Below are 21,554 nucleotides of genomic sequence, written 5' to 3'. Positions count from 1 at the left end.
TGGGGTGTTATAGTGGTGTATTATAGACTAATATGGGGTGTTATAGTGGTGTATTGTAGACTAATATGGGGTGTTATAGTGGTGTAGACTAATATGGGGTGTTATAGTGGTGTAGACTAATATGGGGTGTTATAGTGGTGTATTATAGACTAATATGGGGTGTTATAGTGGTGTAGACTAATATGGGGTGTTATAGTGGTGTAGACTAATATGGGGTGTTATAGTGGTGTATTATAGACTAATATGGGGTGTTATAGTGGTGTAGACTAATATGGGGTGTTATAGTGGTGTATTATAGACTAATATGGGGTGTTATAGTGGTGTAGACTAATATGGGGTGTTATAGTGGTGTATTATAGACTAATATGGGGTGTTATAGTGGTGTAGACTAATATGGGGTGTTAGTGGTGTAGACTAATATGGGGTGTTATAGTGGTGTATTGTAGACTAATATGGGGTGTTATAGTGGTGTAGACTAATATGGGGTGTTATAGTGGTGTATTATAGACTAATATGGGGTGTTATAGTGGTGTAGACTAATATGGGGTGTTATAGTGGTGTAGACTATTATGGGGTGTTACAGTGTATTGGTGTGGTGTATTGTAGTGTAGACTACTATATGGTGTTATATGGTAGTGGTATATTAGTGTAGTGTATTATAGACTAATGTGGGGTGTTATAGTGGTGTAGACTAATATGGGGTGTTATAGTGGTGTAGACTAATATGGGGTGTTATAGTGGTATAGACTAATATGGGGTGTTATAGTGGTATAGACTAATATGGGGTGTTATAGTGGTGTATTATAGACTAATATGGGGTGTTATAGTGGTGTATTGTAGACTAATATGGGGTGTTATAGTGGTGTAGACTAATATGGGGTGTTATAGTGGTGTATTATAGACTAATATGGGGTGTTATAGTGGTGTATTGTAGACTAATATGGGGTGTTATAGTGGTGTAGACTAATATGGGGTATTATAGTGGTGTATTGTAGACTAATATGGGGTGTTATAGTGGTGTAGACTAATATGGGGTGTTATAGTGGTGTAGACTAATATGGGGTGTTATAGTGGTGTAGACTAATATGGGGTGTTATAGTGGTGTATTATAGACTAATATGGGGTGTTATAGTGGTGTATTATAGACTAATATGGGGTGTTATAGTGGTGTATTATAGACTAATATGGGGTGTTATAGTGGTGTATTATAGACTAATATGGGGTGTTATAGTGGTGTAGACTAATATGGGGTGTTATAGTGGTGTAGACTAATATGGGGTGTTATAGTGGTGTAGACTAATATGGGGTGTTATAGTGGTGTATTGTAGACTAATATGGGGTGTTATAGTGGTGTAGACTAATATGGGGTGTTATAGTGGTGTAGACTAATATGGGGTGTTATAGTGGTGTAGACTAATATGGGGTGTTATAGTGGTGTAGACTAATATGGGGTGTTATAGTGGTGTAGACTAATATGGGGTGTTATAGTGGTGTAGACTAATATGGGGTGTTATAGTGGTGTAGACTAATATGGGGTGTTATAGTGGTGTAGACTAATATGGGGTGTTATAGTGGTGTAGACTAATATGGGGTGTTATAGTGGTGTAGACTAATATGGGGTGTTATAGTGGTGTATTATAGACTAATATGGGGTGTTATAGTGGTGTAGACTAATATGGGGTGTTATAGTGGTGTAGACTAATATGGGGTGTTATAGTGGTGTAGACTAATATGGGGTGTTATAGTGGTGTAGACTAATATGGGGTGTTATAGTGGTGTAGACTAATATGGGGTGTTATAGTGGTGTAGACTAATATGGGGTGTTATAGTGGTGTAGACTAATATGGGGTGTTATAGTGGTGTATTGTAGACTAATATGGGGTGTTATAGTGGTGTAGACTAATATGGGGTGTTATAGTGGTGTAGACTAATATGGGGTGTTATAGTGGTGTATTGTAGACTAATATGGGGTGTTATAGTGGTATATTATAGACTAATATGGGGTGTTATAGTGGTGTATTATAGACTAATATGGGGTGTTATAGTGGTGTAGACTAATATGGGGTGTTATAGTGGTGTAGACTAATATGGGGTGTTATAGTGGTGTAGACTAATATGGGGTGTTATAGTGGTGTAGACTAATATGGGGTGTTATAGTGGTGTAGACTAATATGGGGTGTTATAGTGGTGTATTGTAGACTAATATGGGGTGTTATAGTGGTGTATTGTAGACTAATATGGGGTGTTATAGTGGTGTATTGTAGACTAATATGGGGTGTTATAGTGGTGTATTGTAGACTAATATGGGGTGTTATAGTGGTGTAGACTAATATGGGGTGTTATAGTGGTGTATTGTAGACTAATATGGGGTGTTATAGTGGTGTATTGTAGACTAATATGGGGTGTTATAGTGGTGTATTGTAGACTAATATGGGGTGTTATAGTGGTGTATTGTAGACTAATATGGGGTGTTATAGTGGTGTATTATAGACTAATATGGGGTGTTATAGTGGTGTAGACTAATATGGGGTGTTATAGTGGTGTAGACTAATATGGGGTGTTATAGTGGTGTAGACTAATATGGGGTGTTATAGTGGTGTAGACTAATATGGGGTGTTATAGTGGTGTAGACTAATATGGGGTGTTATAGTGGTGTAGACTAATATGGGGTGTTATAGTGGTGTATTATAGACTAATATGGGGTGTTATAGTGGTGTAGACTAATATGGGGTGTTATAGTGGTGTAGACTAATATGGGGTGTTATAGTGGTGTAGACTAATATGGGGTGTTATAGTGGTGTAGACTAATATGGGGTGTTATAGTGGTGTATTATAGACTAATATGGGGTGTTATAGTGGTGTAGACTAATATGGGGTGTTATAGTGGTGTAGACTAATATGGGGTGTTATAGTGGTGTAGACTAATATGGGGTGTTATAGTGGTGTATTATAGACTAATATGGGGTGTTATAGTGGTGTATTGTAGACTAATATGGGGTGTTATAGTGGTGTAGACTAATATGGGGTGTTATAGTGGTGTAGACTAATATGGGGTGTTATAGTGGTGTAGACTAATATGGGGTGTTATAGTGGTGTATTATAGACTAATATGGGGTGTTATAGTGGTGTAGACTAATATGGGGTGTTATAGTGGTGTAGACTAATATGGGGTGTTATAGTGGTGTAGACTAATATGGGGTGTTATAGTGGTGTATTATAGACTAATATGGGGTGTTATAGTGGTGTAGACTAATATGGGGTGTTATAGTGGTGTAGACTATTATGGGGTGTTACAGTGTAATGGTGTGGTGTATTGTAGTGTAGACTACTATATGGTGTTATATGGTAGTGGTATATTAGTGTAGTGTATTATAGACTAATGTGGGGTGTTATAGTGGTGTAGACTAATATGGGGTGTTATAGTGGTGTAGACTAATATGGGGTGTTATAGTGGTATAGACTAATATGGGGTGTTATAGTGGTATAGACTAATATGGGGTGTTATAGTGGTGTATTATAGACTAATATGGGGTGTTATAGTGGTGTATTGTAGACTAATATGGGGTGTTATAGTGGTGTAGACTAATATGGGGTGTTATAGTGGTGTATTATAGACTAATATGGGGTGTTATAGTGGTGTAGACTAATATGGGGTGTTATAGTGGTGTAGACTAATATGGGGTGTTATAGTGGTGTAGACTAATATGGGGTGTTATAGTGGTGTATTATAGACTAATATGGGGTGTTATAGTGGTGTATTATAGACTAATATGGGGTGTTATAGTGGTGTAGACTAATATGGGGTGTTATAGTGGTGTAGACTAATATGGGGTGTTATAGTGGTGTAGACTAATATGGGGTGTTATAGTGGTGTAGACTAATATGGGGTGTTATAGTGGTGTATTGTAGACTAATATGGGGTGTTATAGTGGTGTATTGTAGACTAATATGGGGTGTTATAGTGGTGTAGACTAATATGGGGTGTTATAGTGGTGTATTGTAGACTAATATGGGGTGTTATAGTGGTGTATTGTAGACTAATATGGGGTGTTATAGTGGTGTAGACTAATATGGGGTGTTATAGTGGTGTAGACTAATATGGGGTGTTATAGTGGTGTAGACTAATATGGGGTGTTATAGTGGTGTAGACTAATATGGGGTGTTATAGTGGTGTAGACTAATATGGGGTGTTATAGTGGTGTAGACTAATATGGGGTGTTATAGTGGTGTAGACTAATATGGGGTGTTATAGTGGTGTAGACTAATATGGGGTGTTATAGTGGTGTAGACTAATATGGGGTGTTATAGTGGTGTAGACTAATATGGGGTGTTATAGTGGTGTATTGTAGACTAATATGGGGTGTTATAGTGGTGTATTGTAGACTAATATGGGGTGTTATAGTGGTGTAGACTAATATGGGGTGTTATAGTGGTATAGACTAATATGGGGTGTTATAGTGGTGTATTATAGACTAATATGGGGTGTTATAGTGGTGTATTGTAGACTAATATGGGGTGTTATAGTGGTGTAGACTAATATGGGGTGTTATAGTGGTGTATTATAGACTAATATGGGGTGTTATAGTGGTGTATTATAGACTAATATGGGGTGTTATAGTGGTGTATTATAGACTAATATGGGGTGTTATAGTGGTGTAGACTAATATGGGGTGTTATAGTGGTGTAGACTAATATGGGGTGTTATAGTGGTGTAGACTAATATGGGGTGTTATAGTGGTGTAGACTAATATGGGGTGTTATAGTGGTGTATTGTAGACTAATATGGGGTGTTATAGTGGTGTAGACTAATATGGGGTGTTATAGTGGTGTAGACTAATATGGGGTGTTATAGTGGTGTATTGTAGACTAATATGGGGTGTTATAGTTGTGTATTGTAGACTAATATGGGGTGTTATAGTGGTGTAGACTAATATGGGGTGTTATAGTGGTGTAGACTAATATGGGGTGTTATAGTGGTGTAGACTAATATGGGGTGTTATAGTGGTGTAGACTAATATGGGGTGTTATAGTGGTGTAGACTAATATGGGGTGTTATAGTGGTGTATTATAGACTAATATGGGGTGTTATAGTGGTGTAGACTAATATGGGGTGTTATAGTGGTGTATTGTAGACTAATATGGGGTGTTATAGTGGTGTATTGTAGACTAATATGGGGTGTTATAGTGGTGTATTGTAGACTAATATGGGGTGTTATAGTGGTGTAGACTAATATGGGGTGTTATAGTGGTGTATTGTAGACTAATATGGGGTGTTATAGTGGTGTATTGTAGACTAATATGGGGTGTTATAGTGGTGTATTGTAGACTAATATGGGGTGTTATAGTGGTGTAGACTAATATGGGGTGTTATAGTGGTGTAGACTAATATGGGGTGTTATAGTGGTGTAGACTAATATGGGGTGTTATAGTGGTGTAGACTAATATGGGGTGTTATAGTGGTGTAGACTAATATGGGGTGTTATAGTGGTGTAGACTAATATGGGGTGTTATAGTGGTGTAGACTAATATGGGGTGTTATAGTGGTGTAGACTAATATGGGGTGTTATAGTGGTGTAGACTAATATGGGGTGTTATAGTGGTGTATTGTAGACTAATATGGGGTGTTATAGTGGTGTATTGTAGACTAATATGGGGTGTTATAGTGGTGTAGACTAATATGGGGTGTTATAGTGGTATAGACTAATATGGGGTGTTATAGTGGTGTATTATAGACTAATATGGGGTGTTATAGTGGTGTATTGTAGACTAATATGGGGTGTTATAGTGGTGTAGACTAATATGGGGTGTTATAGTGGTGTATTATAGACTAATATGGGGTGTTATAGTGGTGTATTATAGACTAATATGGGGTGTTATAGTGGTGTATTATAGACTAATATGGGGTGTTATAGTGGTGTAGACTAATATGGGGTGTTATAGTGGTGTAGACTAATATGGGGTGTTATAGTGGTGTAGACTAATATGGGGTGTTATAGTGGTGTAGACTAATATGGGGTGTTATAGTGGTGTATTGTAGACTAATATGGGGTGTTATAGTGGTGTAGACTAATATGGGGTGTTATAGTGGTGTAGACTAATATGGGGTGTTATAGTGGTGTATTGTAGACTAATATGGGGTGTTATAGTTGTGTATTGTAGACTAATATGGGGTGTTATAGTGGTGTAGACTAATATGGGGTGTTATAGTGGTGTAGACTAATATGGGGTGTTATAGTGGTGTAGACTAATATGGGGTGTTATAGTGGTGTAGACTAATATGGGGTGTTATAGTGGTGTAGACTAATATGGGGTGTTATAGTGGTGTATTATAGACTAATATGGGGTGTTATAGTGGTGTAGACTAATATGGGGTGTTATAGTGGTGTATTGTAGACTAATATGGGGTGTTATAGTGGTGTATTGTAGACTAATATGGGGTGTTATAGTGGTGTATTGTAGACTAATATGGGGTGTTATAGTGGTGTAGACTAATATGGGGTGTTATAGTGGTGTATTGTAGACTAATATGGGGTGTTATAGTGGTGTATTGTAGACTAATATGGGGTGTTATAGTGGTGTATTGTAGACTAATATGGGGTGTTATAGTGGTGTAGACTAATATGGGGTGTTATAGTGGTGTAGACTAATATGGGGTGTTATAGTGGTGTAGACTAATATGGGGTGTTATAGTGGTGTAGACTAATATGGGGTGTTATAGTGGTGTAGACTAATATGGGGTGTTATAGTGGTGTAGACTAATATGGGGTGTTATAGTGGTGTAGACTAATATGGGGTGTTATAGTGGTGTAGACTAATATGGGGTGTTATAGTGGTGTAGACTAATATGGGGTGTTATAGTGGTGTAGACTAATATGGGGTGTTATAGTGGTGTAGACTAATATGGGGTGTTATAGTGGTGTAGACTAATATGGGGTGTTATAGTGGTGTAGACTAATATGGGGTGTTATAGTGGTGTAGACTAATACGGGGTGTTATAGTGGTGTATTATAGACTAATACGGGGTGTTATAGTGGTGTAGACTAATATGGGGTGTTATAGTGGTGTAGACTAATATGGGGTGTTATAGTGGTGTAGACTAATATGGGGTGTTATAGTGGTGTAGACTAATATGGGGTGTTATAGTGGTGTAGACTAATATGGGGTGTTATAATGGTGTAGACTAATATGGGGTGTTATAGTGGTGTAGACTAATATGGGGTGTTATGGTGGTGTATTGTAGACTAATATGGGGTGTTATAGTGGTGTATTGTAGACTAATATGGGGTGTTATAGTGGTGTAGACTAATATGGGGTGTTATAGTGGTGTATTGTAGACTAATATGGGGTGTTAGTGGTGTAGACTAATATGGGGTGTTATAGTGGTGTAGACTAATATGGGGTGTTATAGTGTAGTGGTGTAGACTAATATGGGGTGTTATAGTGGTGTATTATAGACTAATATGGGGTGTTAGTGGTGTAGACTAATATGGGGTGTTATAGTGGTGTAGACTAATATGGGGTGTTATAGTGGTGTAGACTAATATGGGGTGTTATAGTGGTGTATTATAGACTAATATGGGGTGTTATAGTGGTGTAGACTAATATGGGGTGTTATAGTGGTGTAGACTAATATGGGGTGTTATAGTGGTGTAGACTAATATGGGGTGTTATAGTGGTGTATTATAGACTAATATGGGGTGTTATAGTGGTGTAGACTAATATGGGGTGTTATAGTGGTGTAGACTAATATGGGGTGTTATAGTGGTGTAGACTAATATGGGGTGTTATAGTGGTGTAGACTAATATGGGGTGTTATAGTGGTGTAGACTAATATGGGGTGTTATAGTGGTGTAGACTAATATGGGGTGTTATAGTGGTGTAGACTAATATGGGGTGTTATAGTGGTGTAGACTAATATGGGGTGTTATAGTGGTGTAGACTAATATGGGGTGTTATAGTGGTGTAGACTAATATGGGGTGTTATAGTGGTGTAGACTAATATGGGGTGTTATAGTGGTGTAGACTAATATGGGGTGTTATAGTGGTGTATTATAGACTAATATGGGGTGTTATAGTGGTGTATTGTAGACTAATATGGGGTGTTATAGTGGTGTATTGTAGACTAATATGGGGTGTTATAGTGGTGTAGACTAATATGGGGTGTTATAGTGGTGTATTGTAGACTAATATGGGGTGTTATAGTGGTGTATTGTAGACTAATATGGGGTGTTATAGTGGTGTAGACTAATATGGGGTGTTATAGTGGTGTATTATAGACTAATATGGGGTGTTATAGTGGTGTATTGTAGACTAATATGGGGTGTTATAGTGGTGTATTATAGACTAATATGGGGTGTTATAGTGGTGTATTGTAGACTAATATGGGGTGTTATAGTGGTGTAGACTAATATGGGGTGTTATAGTGGTGTATTGTAGACTAATATGGGGTGTTATAGTGGTGTATTGTAGACTAATATGGGGTGTTATAGTGGTGTATTATAGACTAATATGGGGTGTTATAGTGGTGTATTGTAGACTAATATGGGGTGTTATAGTGGTGTAGACTAATATGGGGTGTTATAGTGGTGTAGACTAATATGGGGTGTTATAGTGGTGTATTGTAGACTAATATGGGGTGTTATAGTGGTGTATTATAGACTAATATGGGGTGTTATAGTGGTGTATTGTAGACTAATATGGGGTGTTATAGTGGTGTATTATAGACTAATATGGGGTGTTATAGTGGTGTATTGTAGACTAATATGGGGTGTTATAGTGGTGTATTATAGACTAATATGGGGTGTTATAGTGGTGTATTATAGACTAATATGGGGTGTTATAGTGGTGTAGACTAATATGGGGTGTTATAGTGGTGTATTATAGACTAATATGGGGTGTTATAGTGGTGTAGACTAATATGGGGTGTTATAGTGTATTGGTGTGGTGTATTGTAGTGTAGACTAATATGGGGTGTTATAGGGTAGTGGTATATTAGTGTAGTGTATTGAGCTTGGTGCATTTCACCTTTGAGTTGAGCATGATCTCAGGCGCACGGTACCAACGAGTCGCGACGTACTCTGTCAGGAAGCCCGTGTGGTCGTGGTCCGGGTCAGCCACACGCGCAAGACCAAAGTCACAGATCTAAGGAGGGGAATGGGGGGAGTTTAGAAAGGAAAGAAGGGAGGAGAGAAGAGTAGAGGAAGATGAGAGAGTAGAGGAGGGTAGAGGAAGATGGAGAGGAGAGGTCGAGAAAGAGGGGAGGAATGGGTAAAAGGGTAGGGCAGGAAAGGAGGGTGGAGAGAGACGAGTGGGTGGACCTGGTAATAATTTGTACAATCAATCCACTAACATGAGATCGCAGATGATAATGAGCAGTAGGGTGAGGCCTCGGTGCAGGACATTAGGGTTCTGTACCTCTAGATAACAGATGATAATGAGCAGTAGGGTGAGGCCTCGGTGCAGGACATTAGGGTTCTGTACCTCTAGATAACAGATGATAATGAGCAGTAGGGTGAGGCCTCGGTGCAGAACATTAGGGTTCTGTACCTCTAAATAACAGATGATAATGAGCAGTAGGGTGAGGCCTCGGTGCAGGACATTAGGGTTCTGTACCTCTAGATAACAGATGATAATGAGCAGTAGGGTGAGGCCTCGGTGCAGGACATTAGGGTTCTGTACCTCTAGATAACAGATGATAATGAGCAGTAGGGTGAGGCCTCGGTGCAGGACGTTAGGGTTCTGTACCTCTAGATAACAGATGATAATGAGCAGTAGGGTGAGGCCTCGGTGCAGGACATTAGGGTTCTGTACCTCTAGATAACAGATGATAATGAGCAGTAGGGTGAGGCCTCGGTGCAGGACATTAGGGTTCTGTACCTCTAGATAACAGATGATAATGAGCAGTAGGGTGAGGCCTCGGTGCAGGACATTAGGGTGAGGGTTCTGTACCTCTAGATAACAGATGATAATGAGCAGTAGGGTGAGGCATCGGTGCAGGACATTAGGGTTCTGTACCTCTAGATAACAGATGATAATGAGCAGTAGGGTGAGGCCTCGGTGCAGGACATTAGGGTTCTGTACCTCTAGATAACAGATGATAATGAGCAGTAGGGTGAGGCATCGGTGCAGGACATTAGGGTTCTGTACCTCTAGATAACAGATGATAATGAGCAGTAGGGTGAGGCCTCGGTGCAGGACATTAGGGTTCTGTACCTCTAGATAACAGATGATAATGAGCAGTAGGGTGAGGCCTCGGTGCAGGACGTTAGGGTTCTGTACCTCTAGATAACAGATGATAATGAGCAGTAGGGTGAGGCCTCGGTGCAGGACGTTAGGGTTCTGTACCTCTAGATAACAGATGATAATGAGCAGTAGGGTGAGGCCTCGGTGCAGGACATTAGGGTTCTGTACCTCTAGATAACAGATGATAATGAGCAGTAGGGTGAGGCCTCGGTGCAGGACATTAGGGTTCTGTACCTCTAGATAACAGATGATAATGAGCAGTAGGGTGAGGCCTCGGTGCAGGACATTAGGGTTCTGTACCTCTAGATAACAGATGATAATGAGCAGTAGGGTGAGGCCTCGGTGCAGGACATTAGGGTTCTGTACCTCTAGATAACAGATGATAATGAGCAGTAGGGTGAGGCATCGGTGCAGGACATTAGGGTCAGGGTTCTGTACCTCTAGATAACAGATGATAATGAGCAGTAGGGTGAGGCCTCGGTGCAGGACATTAGGGTTCTGTACCTCTAGATAACAGATGATAATGAGCAGTAGGGTGAGGCCTCGGTGCAGGACATTAGGGTTCTGTACCTCTAGATAACAGATGATAATGAGCAGTAGGGTGAGGCCTCGGTGCAGGACATTAGGGTTCTGTACCTCTAGATAACAGATGATAATGAGCAGTAGGGTGAGGCCTCGGTGCAGGACATTAGGGTTCTGTACCTCTAGATAACAGATGATAATGAGCAGTAGGGTGAGGCCTCGGTGCAGGACATTAGGGTCAGGGTTCTGTACCTCTAGATAACAGATGATAATGAGCAGTAGGGTGAGGTCTCGGTGCAGGACATTAGGGTTCTGTACCTCTAGATAACAGATGATAATGAGCAGTAGGGTGAGGCCTCGGTGCAGGACATTAGGGTTCTCTACCTCTAGATAACAGATGATAATGAGCAGTAGGGTGAGGCATCGGTGCAGGACATTAGGGTGAGGGTTCTGTACCTCTAGATAACAGATGATAATGAGCAGTAGGGTGAGGCCTCGGTGCAGGACATTAGGGTTCTGTACCTCTAGATAACAGATGATAATGAGCAGTAGGGTGAGGTCTCGGTGCAGGACATTAGGGTTCTGTACCTCTAGATAACAGATGATAATGAGCAGTAGGGTGAGGCCTCGGTGCAGGACATTAGGGTCAGGGGTCAGTACCTTTAGATCACAGGTGGTATTGAGCAGCAGGTGGACGTTAGGGTCAGGGGTCAGGACGTTAGGGTCAGGGGTCAGTACCTTTAGATCACAGGTGGTATTGAGCAGCAGGTTAGAGGGTTTGAGGTCGCGGTGCAGGACGTTAGGGTCAGGGGTCAGGACGTTAGGGTCAGGGTTCTGTACCTTTAGATCACAGGTGGTATTGAGTAGCAGGTTAGAGGGTTTGAGGTCGCGGTGCAGGACGTTAGGGTCAGAGGTCAGGAGTCAAGGGTTCTGTACCTTTAGATCACAGGTGGTATTGAGCAGCAGGTTAGAGGGTTTGAGGTCGCGGTGCAGGACGTTGGCTGAGTGGATGTACTTCAGGCCTCTCAGGATCTGATACAGGAAGTAACAGATGTGATCGTTGCTCAGGTGCTGGGTCTTCAGGAGCTTGTACAGGTCTGTCTCCATCAGGTCCTGCACAATGTAGCTGGATAACAGAGAGTTAAGGAACAAACTAGACTGAAGGTGTTCATCAGACTGCACTGCTGCTGTGTTGGTGGAGAGAGATCTCAGCAGGCTCTGCCCAAACCACACAACTAACATTGGACACTTTAGAAAAGTCTTCACTATCTCATCCTGGGCAGATGGCCTGAGGTCATCTGTCTTTGGTCTAATGAGCAGGAAACTTGACTTTACCAAAGAAATAAAAAATGCAGACATTGTAATCCTACAAGAAACATGGCATAGAGGAGATGGACCTACTGGTTGTCCTCTAGGTTACAGAGAGCTGGTAGTCCCATCCACCACACTACCAGGTGGGTGGTATAGAGGAGACGGACCCACTGGTTGTCCTCTAGGTTACAGAGAGCTGGTAGCCCCATCCACCAAACTACCAGGTGTGAAACAGGGAAGGGACTCAGGGGGTATGCTAATTTGGTATAGAACAGACCTAATACACTGTACTAAATTAGTCAAAACAGGAACATTTTACATCTGGCTAGAAATTAATAAAGGAAATGATCTCAACAGAGAAAAATGTCCTCCTGTGTGCTACCTATACCCCCCCACTAGAATCCCCTTACTTTAACGATGACAGCTTCTCCATCCTGGAGGGGGAAATCAACCATTTCCAGGCCCAGGGACATGTACTAGTCTGTGGAGACCTAAATACCAGAACCGGACACCCTCAGCACATAGGGGGACAAACACCTGCCTGCAGGTGACAGCATTCCCTCCCCCATATGCCCCCCTAGGCACAACTACGACAACATAACCAACAAAAACGGGTCACAACTCCTGCAGCTCTGTCGCACGCTGGGTATGTACATAGTCAATGGTAGGCTTCGAGGGGACTCCTATGGCAGGTTCACCTATAGCTTATCTCTTGGCAGTAGTACTGTAGACTACTTTATCACTGACCTCAACCCAGAGTCCTATGGTAGGTACACCTATAGCTCATCTCTTGGCAGTAGTACTGTAGACTACTTTATCACTGACCTCAACCCAGAGTCCTATGGTAGGTACACCTATAGCTCATCTCTTGGCAGTAGTACTGTAGACTACTTTATCACTGACCTCAACCCAGAGTCTCTCAGAGCGTTCACAGTCAGCCCACTGACACCCCTATCTGACCACAGCAAAATCAGTCTAGTTGGACAGAGCAATAGTCAATCATGAGGCATCAAAGCCAAAAGAACTGAGTAAAATTAAAGAAATGCTATAGATGGTAAGGAAACAAAAAAACTGAAGAAACAACTAATTCAATCCCTTAAGGACAACTTCCTGGACAAAACGTTCCACTGTAATACATCCCTTAAGGACAACTTCCTGGACAAAACGTTCCACTATAATACATCCCTTAAGGACAACTTCCTGGACAAAACGTTCCACTGTAATACATCCCTTAAGGACAACTTCCTGGACAAAACGTTACACTGTAATACATCCCTTAAGGACAACTTCCTGGACAAAACGTTACACTGTAATACATCCCTTAAGGACAACTTCCTGGACAAAACGTTCCACTGTAATACATCCCTTAAGGACAACTTCCTGGACAAAACGTTCCACTGTAATACATCCCTTAAGGACAACTTCCTGGACAAAACGTTACACTGTAATAGTGAAGATATAAACTTGGCAGTATAAAACCTAAAGAGTATATTTGATCTCTCAGCTTCCCGATCAAATCTAAAAATGACAAAATGGTTTGATGAAGAATGCAAAAACCTAAGAAAGATATTGAGAAACCTATCCAACACTATGGTGAATCACTAAAACGATACAGAAAACCCGAGTCTACGCCTTCACTATGGTGAATCACTAAAACAATACATTAAACCTGAGTCTACGCCTTCACTATGGTGAATCACTAAAACAATACAGAAAACCTGAGTCTACGCCTTCACTATGGTGAATCACTAAAACAACACAGAAAACCTGAGTCTACGCCTTCACTATGGTGAATCACTAAAACAACACAGAAAACCTGAGTCTACGCCTTCACTATGGTGAATCACTAAAACAATACAGACAACCTGAGTCTACGCCTTCACTATGGTGAATCACTAAAACAATACAGAAAACCTGAGTCTACGCCTTCACTATGGTGAATCACTAAAACAATACAGAAAACCTGAGTCTACGCCTTCACTATGGTGACTCACTAAAACAATACAGAAAACCTGAGTCTACGCCTTCACTCTGGTGAATCACTAAAACAACACAAAAATAGAGCACAGGAAAAGAAGGAACAGCACGTCAGAAATCAGCTCAATGTGACTGAAGAATCCATAGACTCTAACCACATGAAGAAACTGGACACTAAAACCACATGAAGAAACTGGACACTAAAACCACATGAAGAAACTGGACACTAAAACCACATGAAGAAACTGGACACTAAAACCACATGAAGAAACTGGACACTAAAACCACATGAAGAAACTGGACACTAAAACCACATGAAGAAACTGGACACTAAAACCACATGAAGAAACTGGACACTAAAACCACATGAAGAAACTGGACACTAAAACCACATGAAGAAACTGGACACTAAAACCACATGAAGAAACTGGACACTAAAACCACATGAAGAAACTGGACACTAAAACCACATGAAGAAACTGGACACTAAAACCACATGAAGAAACTGGACACTAAAACCACATGAAGAAACTGGACACTAAAACCACATGAAGAAACTGGACACTAAAACCACATGAAGAAACTGGACACTAAAACCACATGAAGAAACTGGACACTAAAACCACATGAAGAAACTGGACACTAAAACCACATGAAGAAACTGGACACTAAAACCACATGAAGAAACTGGACACTAAAACCACATGAAGAAACTGGACACTAAAACCACATGAAGAAACTGGACACTAAAACCACATGAAGAAACTGGACACTAAAACCACATGAAGAAACTGGACACTAAAACCACATGAAGAAACTGGACACTAAAACCACATGAAGAAACTGGACACTAAAACCACATGAAGAAACTGGACACTAAAACCACATGAAGAAACTGGACACTAAAACCACATGAAGAAACTGGACACTAAAACCACATGAAGAAACTGGACACTAAAACCACATGAAGAAACTGGACACTAAAACCACATGAAGAAACTGGACACTAAAACCACATGAAGAAACTGGACACTAAAACCACATGAAGAAACTGGACACTAAAACCACATGAAGAAACTGGACACTAAAACCACATGAAGAAACTGGACACTAAAACCACATGAAGAAACTGGACACTAAAACCACATGAAGAAACTGGACACTAAAACCACATGAAGAAACTGGACACTAAAACCACATGAAGAAACTGGACACTAAAACCACATGAAGAAACTGGACACTAAAACCACATGAAGAAACTGGACACTAAAACCACATGAAGAAACTGGACACTAAAACCACATGAAGAAACTGGACACTAAAACCACATGAAGAAACTGGACACTAAAACCACATGAAGAAACTGGACACTAAAACCACATGAAGAAACTGGACACTAAAACCACATGAAGAAACTGGACACTAAAACCACATGAAGAAACTGGACACTAAAACCACATGAAGAAACTGGACACTAAAACCACATGAAGAAACTGGACACTAAAACCACATGAAGAAACTGGACACTAAAACCACATGAAGAAACTGGACACTAAAACCACATGAAGAAACTGGACACTAAAACCACATGAAGAAACTGGACACTAAAACAACATGAAGAAACTGGACACTAAAACAACATGAAGAAACTGGACACTAAAACAACATGAAGAAACTGGACACTAAAACAACATGAAGAAACTGGACACTAAAACAACATGAAGAAACTGGACACTAAAACAACATGAAGAAACTGGACACTAAAACAACATGAAGAAACTGGACACTAAAACAACATGAAGAAACTGGACACTAAAACAACATGAAGAAACTGGACACTAAAACAACATGAAGAAACTGGACACTAAAACAACATGAAGAAACTGGACACTAAAACAACATGAAGAAACTGGACACTAAAACAACATGAAGAAACTGGACACTAAAACAACATGAAGAAACTGGACACTAAAACCACATGAAGAAACTGGACACTAAAACCACATGAAGAAACTGGACACTAAAACAACATGAAGAAACTGAACACTAAAACAACATGAAGAAACTGGACACTAAAACAACATGAAGAGACTGGACACTAAAACAACATGAAGAAACTGGACACTAAAACAACATGAAGAAACTGGACACTAAAACAACATGAAGAGTTCTCTATCCAAAACAGCGATGTATGGATAAAACACTTCTCCAATCTTTTTGGCCCTAAAACAAAGAACAGCAAAAACAAACTCAGTAAAAAACTAAACGTCCTTGTCTTTTAGAAAGAAATGTCCTTGTCTTTCAACTGCCTGAGTTACACCAGGAACGCACAATCCCTCCATCAGTGCTCAGACTGTCCGCACCAGGCTGAGAGAGGTTGGACTGAGGGCTTGTAGACCTGTTGTAAGGCAGGTCCTCACCAGACATCATCGGCAAAAATGTCACCTATGGGCACAAAATATCTAAAAGAAAATCTAACAATTACAGTGTCATCTCCCCAAATGTGAAACCCTAGACCGAGAGGAGAGAGCTAAAGAGGAAGATCGCTAGAGGCAATAAACACACATTTCTTCCCACAGGGTCGTGGGGTGAGACGGGGATGCAGCTTAAGCCCCACCCTCTTCAACATATATATCAATGAATTGGTGAGGGCACTAGACCAGTCTGCAGCACCCGGCCTCACCCTACTAGACCAGTCTGCAGCACCAGGCCTCACCCTACTAGAACAGTCTGCAGCACCCGGCCTCACCCTACTAGAACAGTCTGCAGCACCCGGCCTCACCCTACTAGAACAGTCTGCAGCACCCGGCCTCACCCTACTAGACCAGTCTGCAGCACCCGGCCTCACCCTACTAGACCAGTCTGCAGCCTCACCCTACTAGACCAGTCTGCAGCACCAGGCCTCACCCTACTAGACCAGTCTGCAGCACCCGGCCTCACCCTACTAGAACAGTCTGCAGCACCCGGCCTCACCCTACTAGACCAGTCTGCTGCACCCGGCCTCACCCTACTAGACCAGTCTGCAGCACCCGGCCTCACCCTACTAGACCAGTCTGCAGCACCCGGCCTCACCCTACTAGACCAGTCTGCAGCACCTGGCCTCACCCTACTAGAGCAGTCTGCAGCACCAGGCCTCACCCTACTAGACCAGTCTGCAGCACCCGGCCTCACCCTACTAGAACAGTCTGCAGCACCTCACCCTACTAGACCAGTCTGCAGCACCCGGCCTCACCCTACTAGACCAGTCTGTAGCACCTCACCCTACTAGACCAGTCTGCAGCACCCGGCCTCACCCTACTAGAACAGTCTGCAGCACCCGGCCTCACCCTCCTAGAACAGTCTACAGCACCCGGCCTCACCCTACTAGAACAGTCTACAGCACCTCACCCTACTAGAACAGTCTGCAGCACCTCACCCTACTAGACCAGTCTGCAGCACCCGGCCTCACCCTACTAGAACAGTCTGCAGCACCTCACCCTACTAGACCAGTCTGCAGCACCCGGCCTCACCCTACTAGAACAGTCTGCAGCACCCGGCCTCACCCTACTAGAACAGTCTGCAGCACCTCACCCTACTAGAACAGTCTACAGCACCTCACCCTACTAGAACAGTCTGCAGCACCTCACCCTACTAGACCAGTCTGCAGCACCCGGCCTCACCCTACTAGAACAGTCTACAGCACCCGGCCTCACCCTACTAGAACAGTCTGCAGCACCCGGCCTCACCCTACTAGAACAGTCTGCAGCACCCGGCCTCACCCTACTAGAACAGTCTGCAGCACCCGGCCTCACCCTACTAGAACAGTCTGCAGCACCCGGCCTCACCCTACTAGAACAGTCTGCAGCACCCGGCCTCACCCTGCTAGACCAGTCTGCAGCACCCGGCCTCACCCTACTAGAACAGTCTGCAGCACCCGGCCTCACCCTACTAGAACAGTCTGCAGCACCTCACCCTACTAGACCAGTCTGCAGCACCCGGCCTCACCCTACTAGACCAGTCTGCAGCACCTGGCCTCACCCTACTAGACCAGTCTGCAGCACCTGGCCTCACCCTACTAGACCAGTCTGTAGCACCTCACCCTACTAGACCAGTCTGCAGCACCTGGCCTCACCCTACTAGAACAGTCTGCAGCACCCGGCCTCACCCTACTAGACCAGTCTGCAGCACCTGGCCTCACCCTACTAGACCAGTCTACAGCACCTGGCCTCACCCTACTAGAACAGTCTGCAGCACCCTACTAGACCAGTCTGCAGCACCCGGCCTCACCCTACTAGAACAGTCTGCAGCACCCGGCCTCACCCTACTAGAACAGTCTGCAGCACCCGGCCTCACCCTACTAGACCAGTCTGCAGCACCTCACCCTACTAGACCAGTCTACAGCACCCGGCCTCACCCTACTAGAACAGTCTGCAGCACCCGGCCTCACCCTACTAGACCAGTCTGCAGCACCTCACCCTACTAGAACAGTCTGCAGCACCTCACCCTACTAGAACAGTCTGCAGCACCCGGCCTCACCCTACTAGAACAGTCTGCAGCACCCGGCCTCACCCTACTAGAACAGTCTGCAGCACCCGGCCTCACCCTACTAGACCAGTCTGCAGCACCCGGCCTCACCCTACTAGAACAGTCTGCAGCACCCGGCCTCACCCTACTAGACCAGTCTGCAGCACCCGGCCTCACCCTACTAGAACAGTCTGCAGCACCTCACCCTACTAGAACAGTCTGCAGCACCCGGCCTCACCCTACTAGAACAGTCTGCAGCACCCGGCCTCACCCTACTAGAACAGTCTGCAGCACCCGGCCTCACCCTACTAGACCAGTCTGCAGCACCCGACCTCACCCTACTAGAACAGTCTGCAGCACCCGGCCTCACCCTACTAGACCAGTCTGCAGCACCCGGCCTCACCCTACTAGACCAGTCTGCAGCACCTCACCCTACTAGACCAGTCTGCAGCACCCGGCCTCACCCTACTAGACCAGTCTGCAGCACCCGGCCTCACCCTACTAGAACAGTCTGCAGCACCCGGCCTCACCCTACTAGACCAGTCTGCAGCACCCGGCCTCACCCTACTAGACCAGTCTGCAGCACCCGGCCTCACCCTACTAGAACAGTCTGCAGCACCTCCCCCTACTAGAACAGTCTGCAGCACCCGGCCTCACCCTACTAGACCAGTCTGCAGCACCCGGCCTCACCCTACTAGACCAGTCTGCAGCACCCGGCCTCACCCTACTAGACCAGTCTGCAGCACCCGGCCTCACCCTACTAGAACAGTCTGCAGCACCCGGCCTCACCCTACTAGACCAGTCTGCAGCACCTCACCCTACTAGAACAGTCTGCAGCACCCGGCCTCACCCTACTAGACCAGTCTGCAGCACCTCACCCTACTAGAACAGTCTGCAGCACCTCACCCTACTAGAACAGTCTGCAGCACCCGGCCTCACCCTACTAGAACAGTCTGCAGCACCCGGCCTCACCCTACTAGAACAGTCAACAGCACCCGGCCTCACCCTACTAGACCAGTCTGCAGCACCTCACCCTACTAGAACAGTCTGCAGCACCCGGCCTCACCCTACTAGACCAGTCTGCAGCACCCGGTCTCACCCTACTAGAACAGTCTGCAGCACCCGGCCTCACCCTACTAGAACAGTCTGCAGCACCCGGCCTCACCCTACTAGAACAGTCTGCAGCACCCGGCCTCACCCTACTAGACCAGTCTGCAGCACCCGGCCTCACCCTACTAGAACAGTCTGCAGCACCAGGCCTCACCCTACTAGACCAGTCTGTAGCACCTCACCCTACTAGACCAGTCTGCAGCACCCGGCCTCACCCTACTAGACCAGTCTGTAGCACCTCACCCTACTAGAACAGTCTGCAGCACCCGGCCTCACCCTACTAGAACAGTCTGCAGCACCCGGCCTCACCCTACTAGACCAGTCTGCAGCACCCGGCCTCACCCTACTAGACCAGTCTGCAGCACCCGGCCTCACCCTACTAGACCAGTCTGCAGCACCCGGCCTCACCCTACTAGACCAGTCTGCAGCACCCGGCCTCACCCTACTATACCAGTCTGCAGCACCCGGCCTCACCCTACTAGACCAGTCTGCAGCACCCGGCCTCACCCTACTAGAACAGTCTGCAGCACCTGGCCTCACCCTACTAGAACAGTCTGCAGCACCCGGCCTCACCCTACTAGAACAGTCTGCAGCACCCGGCCTCATCCTACTAGAACAGTCTGCAGCACCCGGCCTCACCCTACTAGAACAGTCTGCAGCACCCGGCCTCACCCTACTAGACCAGTCTGCAGCACCCGGCCTCACCCTACTAGACCAGTCTGCAGCACCCGGCCTCACCCTACTAGAACAGTCTGCAGCACCTCACCCTACTAGACCAGTCTGCAGCACCCGGCCTCACCCTACTAGACCAGTCTGCAGCACCCGGCCTCACCCTACTAGACCAGTCTGCAGCACCCGGCCTCACCCTACTAGAACAGTCTGCAGCACCCGGCCTCACCCTACTAGACCAGTCTGTAGCACCTCACCCTACTAGAACAGTCTGCAGCACCCGGCCTCACCCTACTAGAACAGTCTGCAGCACCCGGCCTCACCCTACTAGACCAGTCTGCAGCACCCGGCCTCACCCTACTAGAACAGTCTGCAGTAGCCGGCCTCACCCTACTAGAATCTGAAGTCAAATGTCTACTGTTTGCTGATGATCTGGTGCTTCTGTCCCCAACCAAGGAGGGCCTACAGCAGCACCTAGATCTGTCACCAACCAAGGAGGGTCTACAGCAGCAGCTAGATCTTCTGCACAGATTCGGTCAGACCTGGGCCCTGACAGTAAATCTCAGTAAGACCAAAATAATGGTGTTCCAAAAAAGGTCCAGTTGCCAGGACAACAAATACAAATTCCATCTAGACACCGTTGCCCTAGAGCACACAAAAAACTATACATACTGTGGCCTAAACATCAGCGCCACAGGTAACTTCCACAAAGCTGTGAACGATCTGAGAGACGAGGCAAGAATGGCCTTCTATGCCATCAAAAGGTACATAACATTCCACATACCAATTAGGATCTGGCAAAAATATACTGGAATCAGTCATAGAGCCCATTGCCCTTTATGGTTGTTCTGGGGTCCGCTCACCAACAAAGAATTCACAAAATGGGGCAAACACCAAATTGAGACTCTGCATGCAGAATTCTGCAAAAATATCCTCCGTGTACAACGTAGAACACCAAATAATGCATGCAGACCAGAATTAGGCCGATACCCACTAATTATCAAAATCCAGAAAAGAGACGTTAAATTCTACAACCACCTAAAAGGAATCGATTACCAAACCTTCCATAACAAAGCCATCACCTACAGAGAGATGAACCTGGAGAAGAGTCCCCTAAGCAAACTGGTCCTGGGGCTCTGTTCACAAACACAAACACACCCCACAGAGCCCCAGGACAACAACACAATTAGACCCAACCAAATCATGAGAAAACAAAAAGA

The 21,554-nt window shown here is 44.4% G+C and overlaps 1 protein-coding gene across 1 annotated transcript in view; it reads right to left on the bottom strand.

The window, feature by feature from the left end:
- Positions 1-21,554, bottom strand: part of LOC129853034 (mitogen-activated protein kinase 1) — a 115,178-nt gene that overhangs the window by 52,143 nt on the left and 41,481 nt on the right. Inside the window, exons 3-4 of the mRNA XM_055918677.1 lie at positions 11,701-11,890; positions 9,025-9,141 (exon numbers count right to left, since the gene is read on the bottom strand). Of these exons, the coding sequence (XP_055774652.1) occupies positions 9,025-9,141; positions 11,701-11,890 (307 nt within the window). The remainder of the gene's footprint in view (positions 1-9,024; positions 9,142-11,700; positions 11,891-21,554) is intronic.

This window comes from Salvelinus fontinalis, chromosome 4 (assembly GCF_029448725.1).
Source record: "Salvelinus fontinalis isolate EN_2023a chromosome 4, ASM2944872v1, whole genome shotgun sequence".
Classification (NCBI taxonomy): Eukaryota; Metazoa; Chordata; class Actinopteri; order Salmoniformes; family Salmonidae; genus Salvelinus; species Salvelinus fontinalis.
Note: the sequence above shows the minus strand (reverse complement) of the source record. Positions and strands in the feature narration are given on the sequence as shown.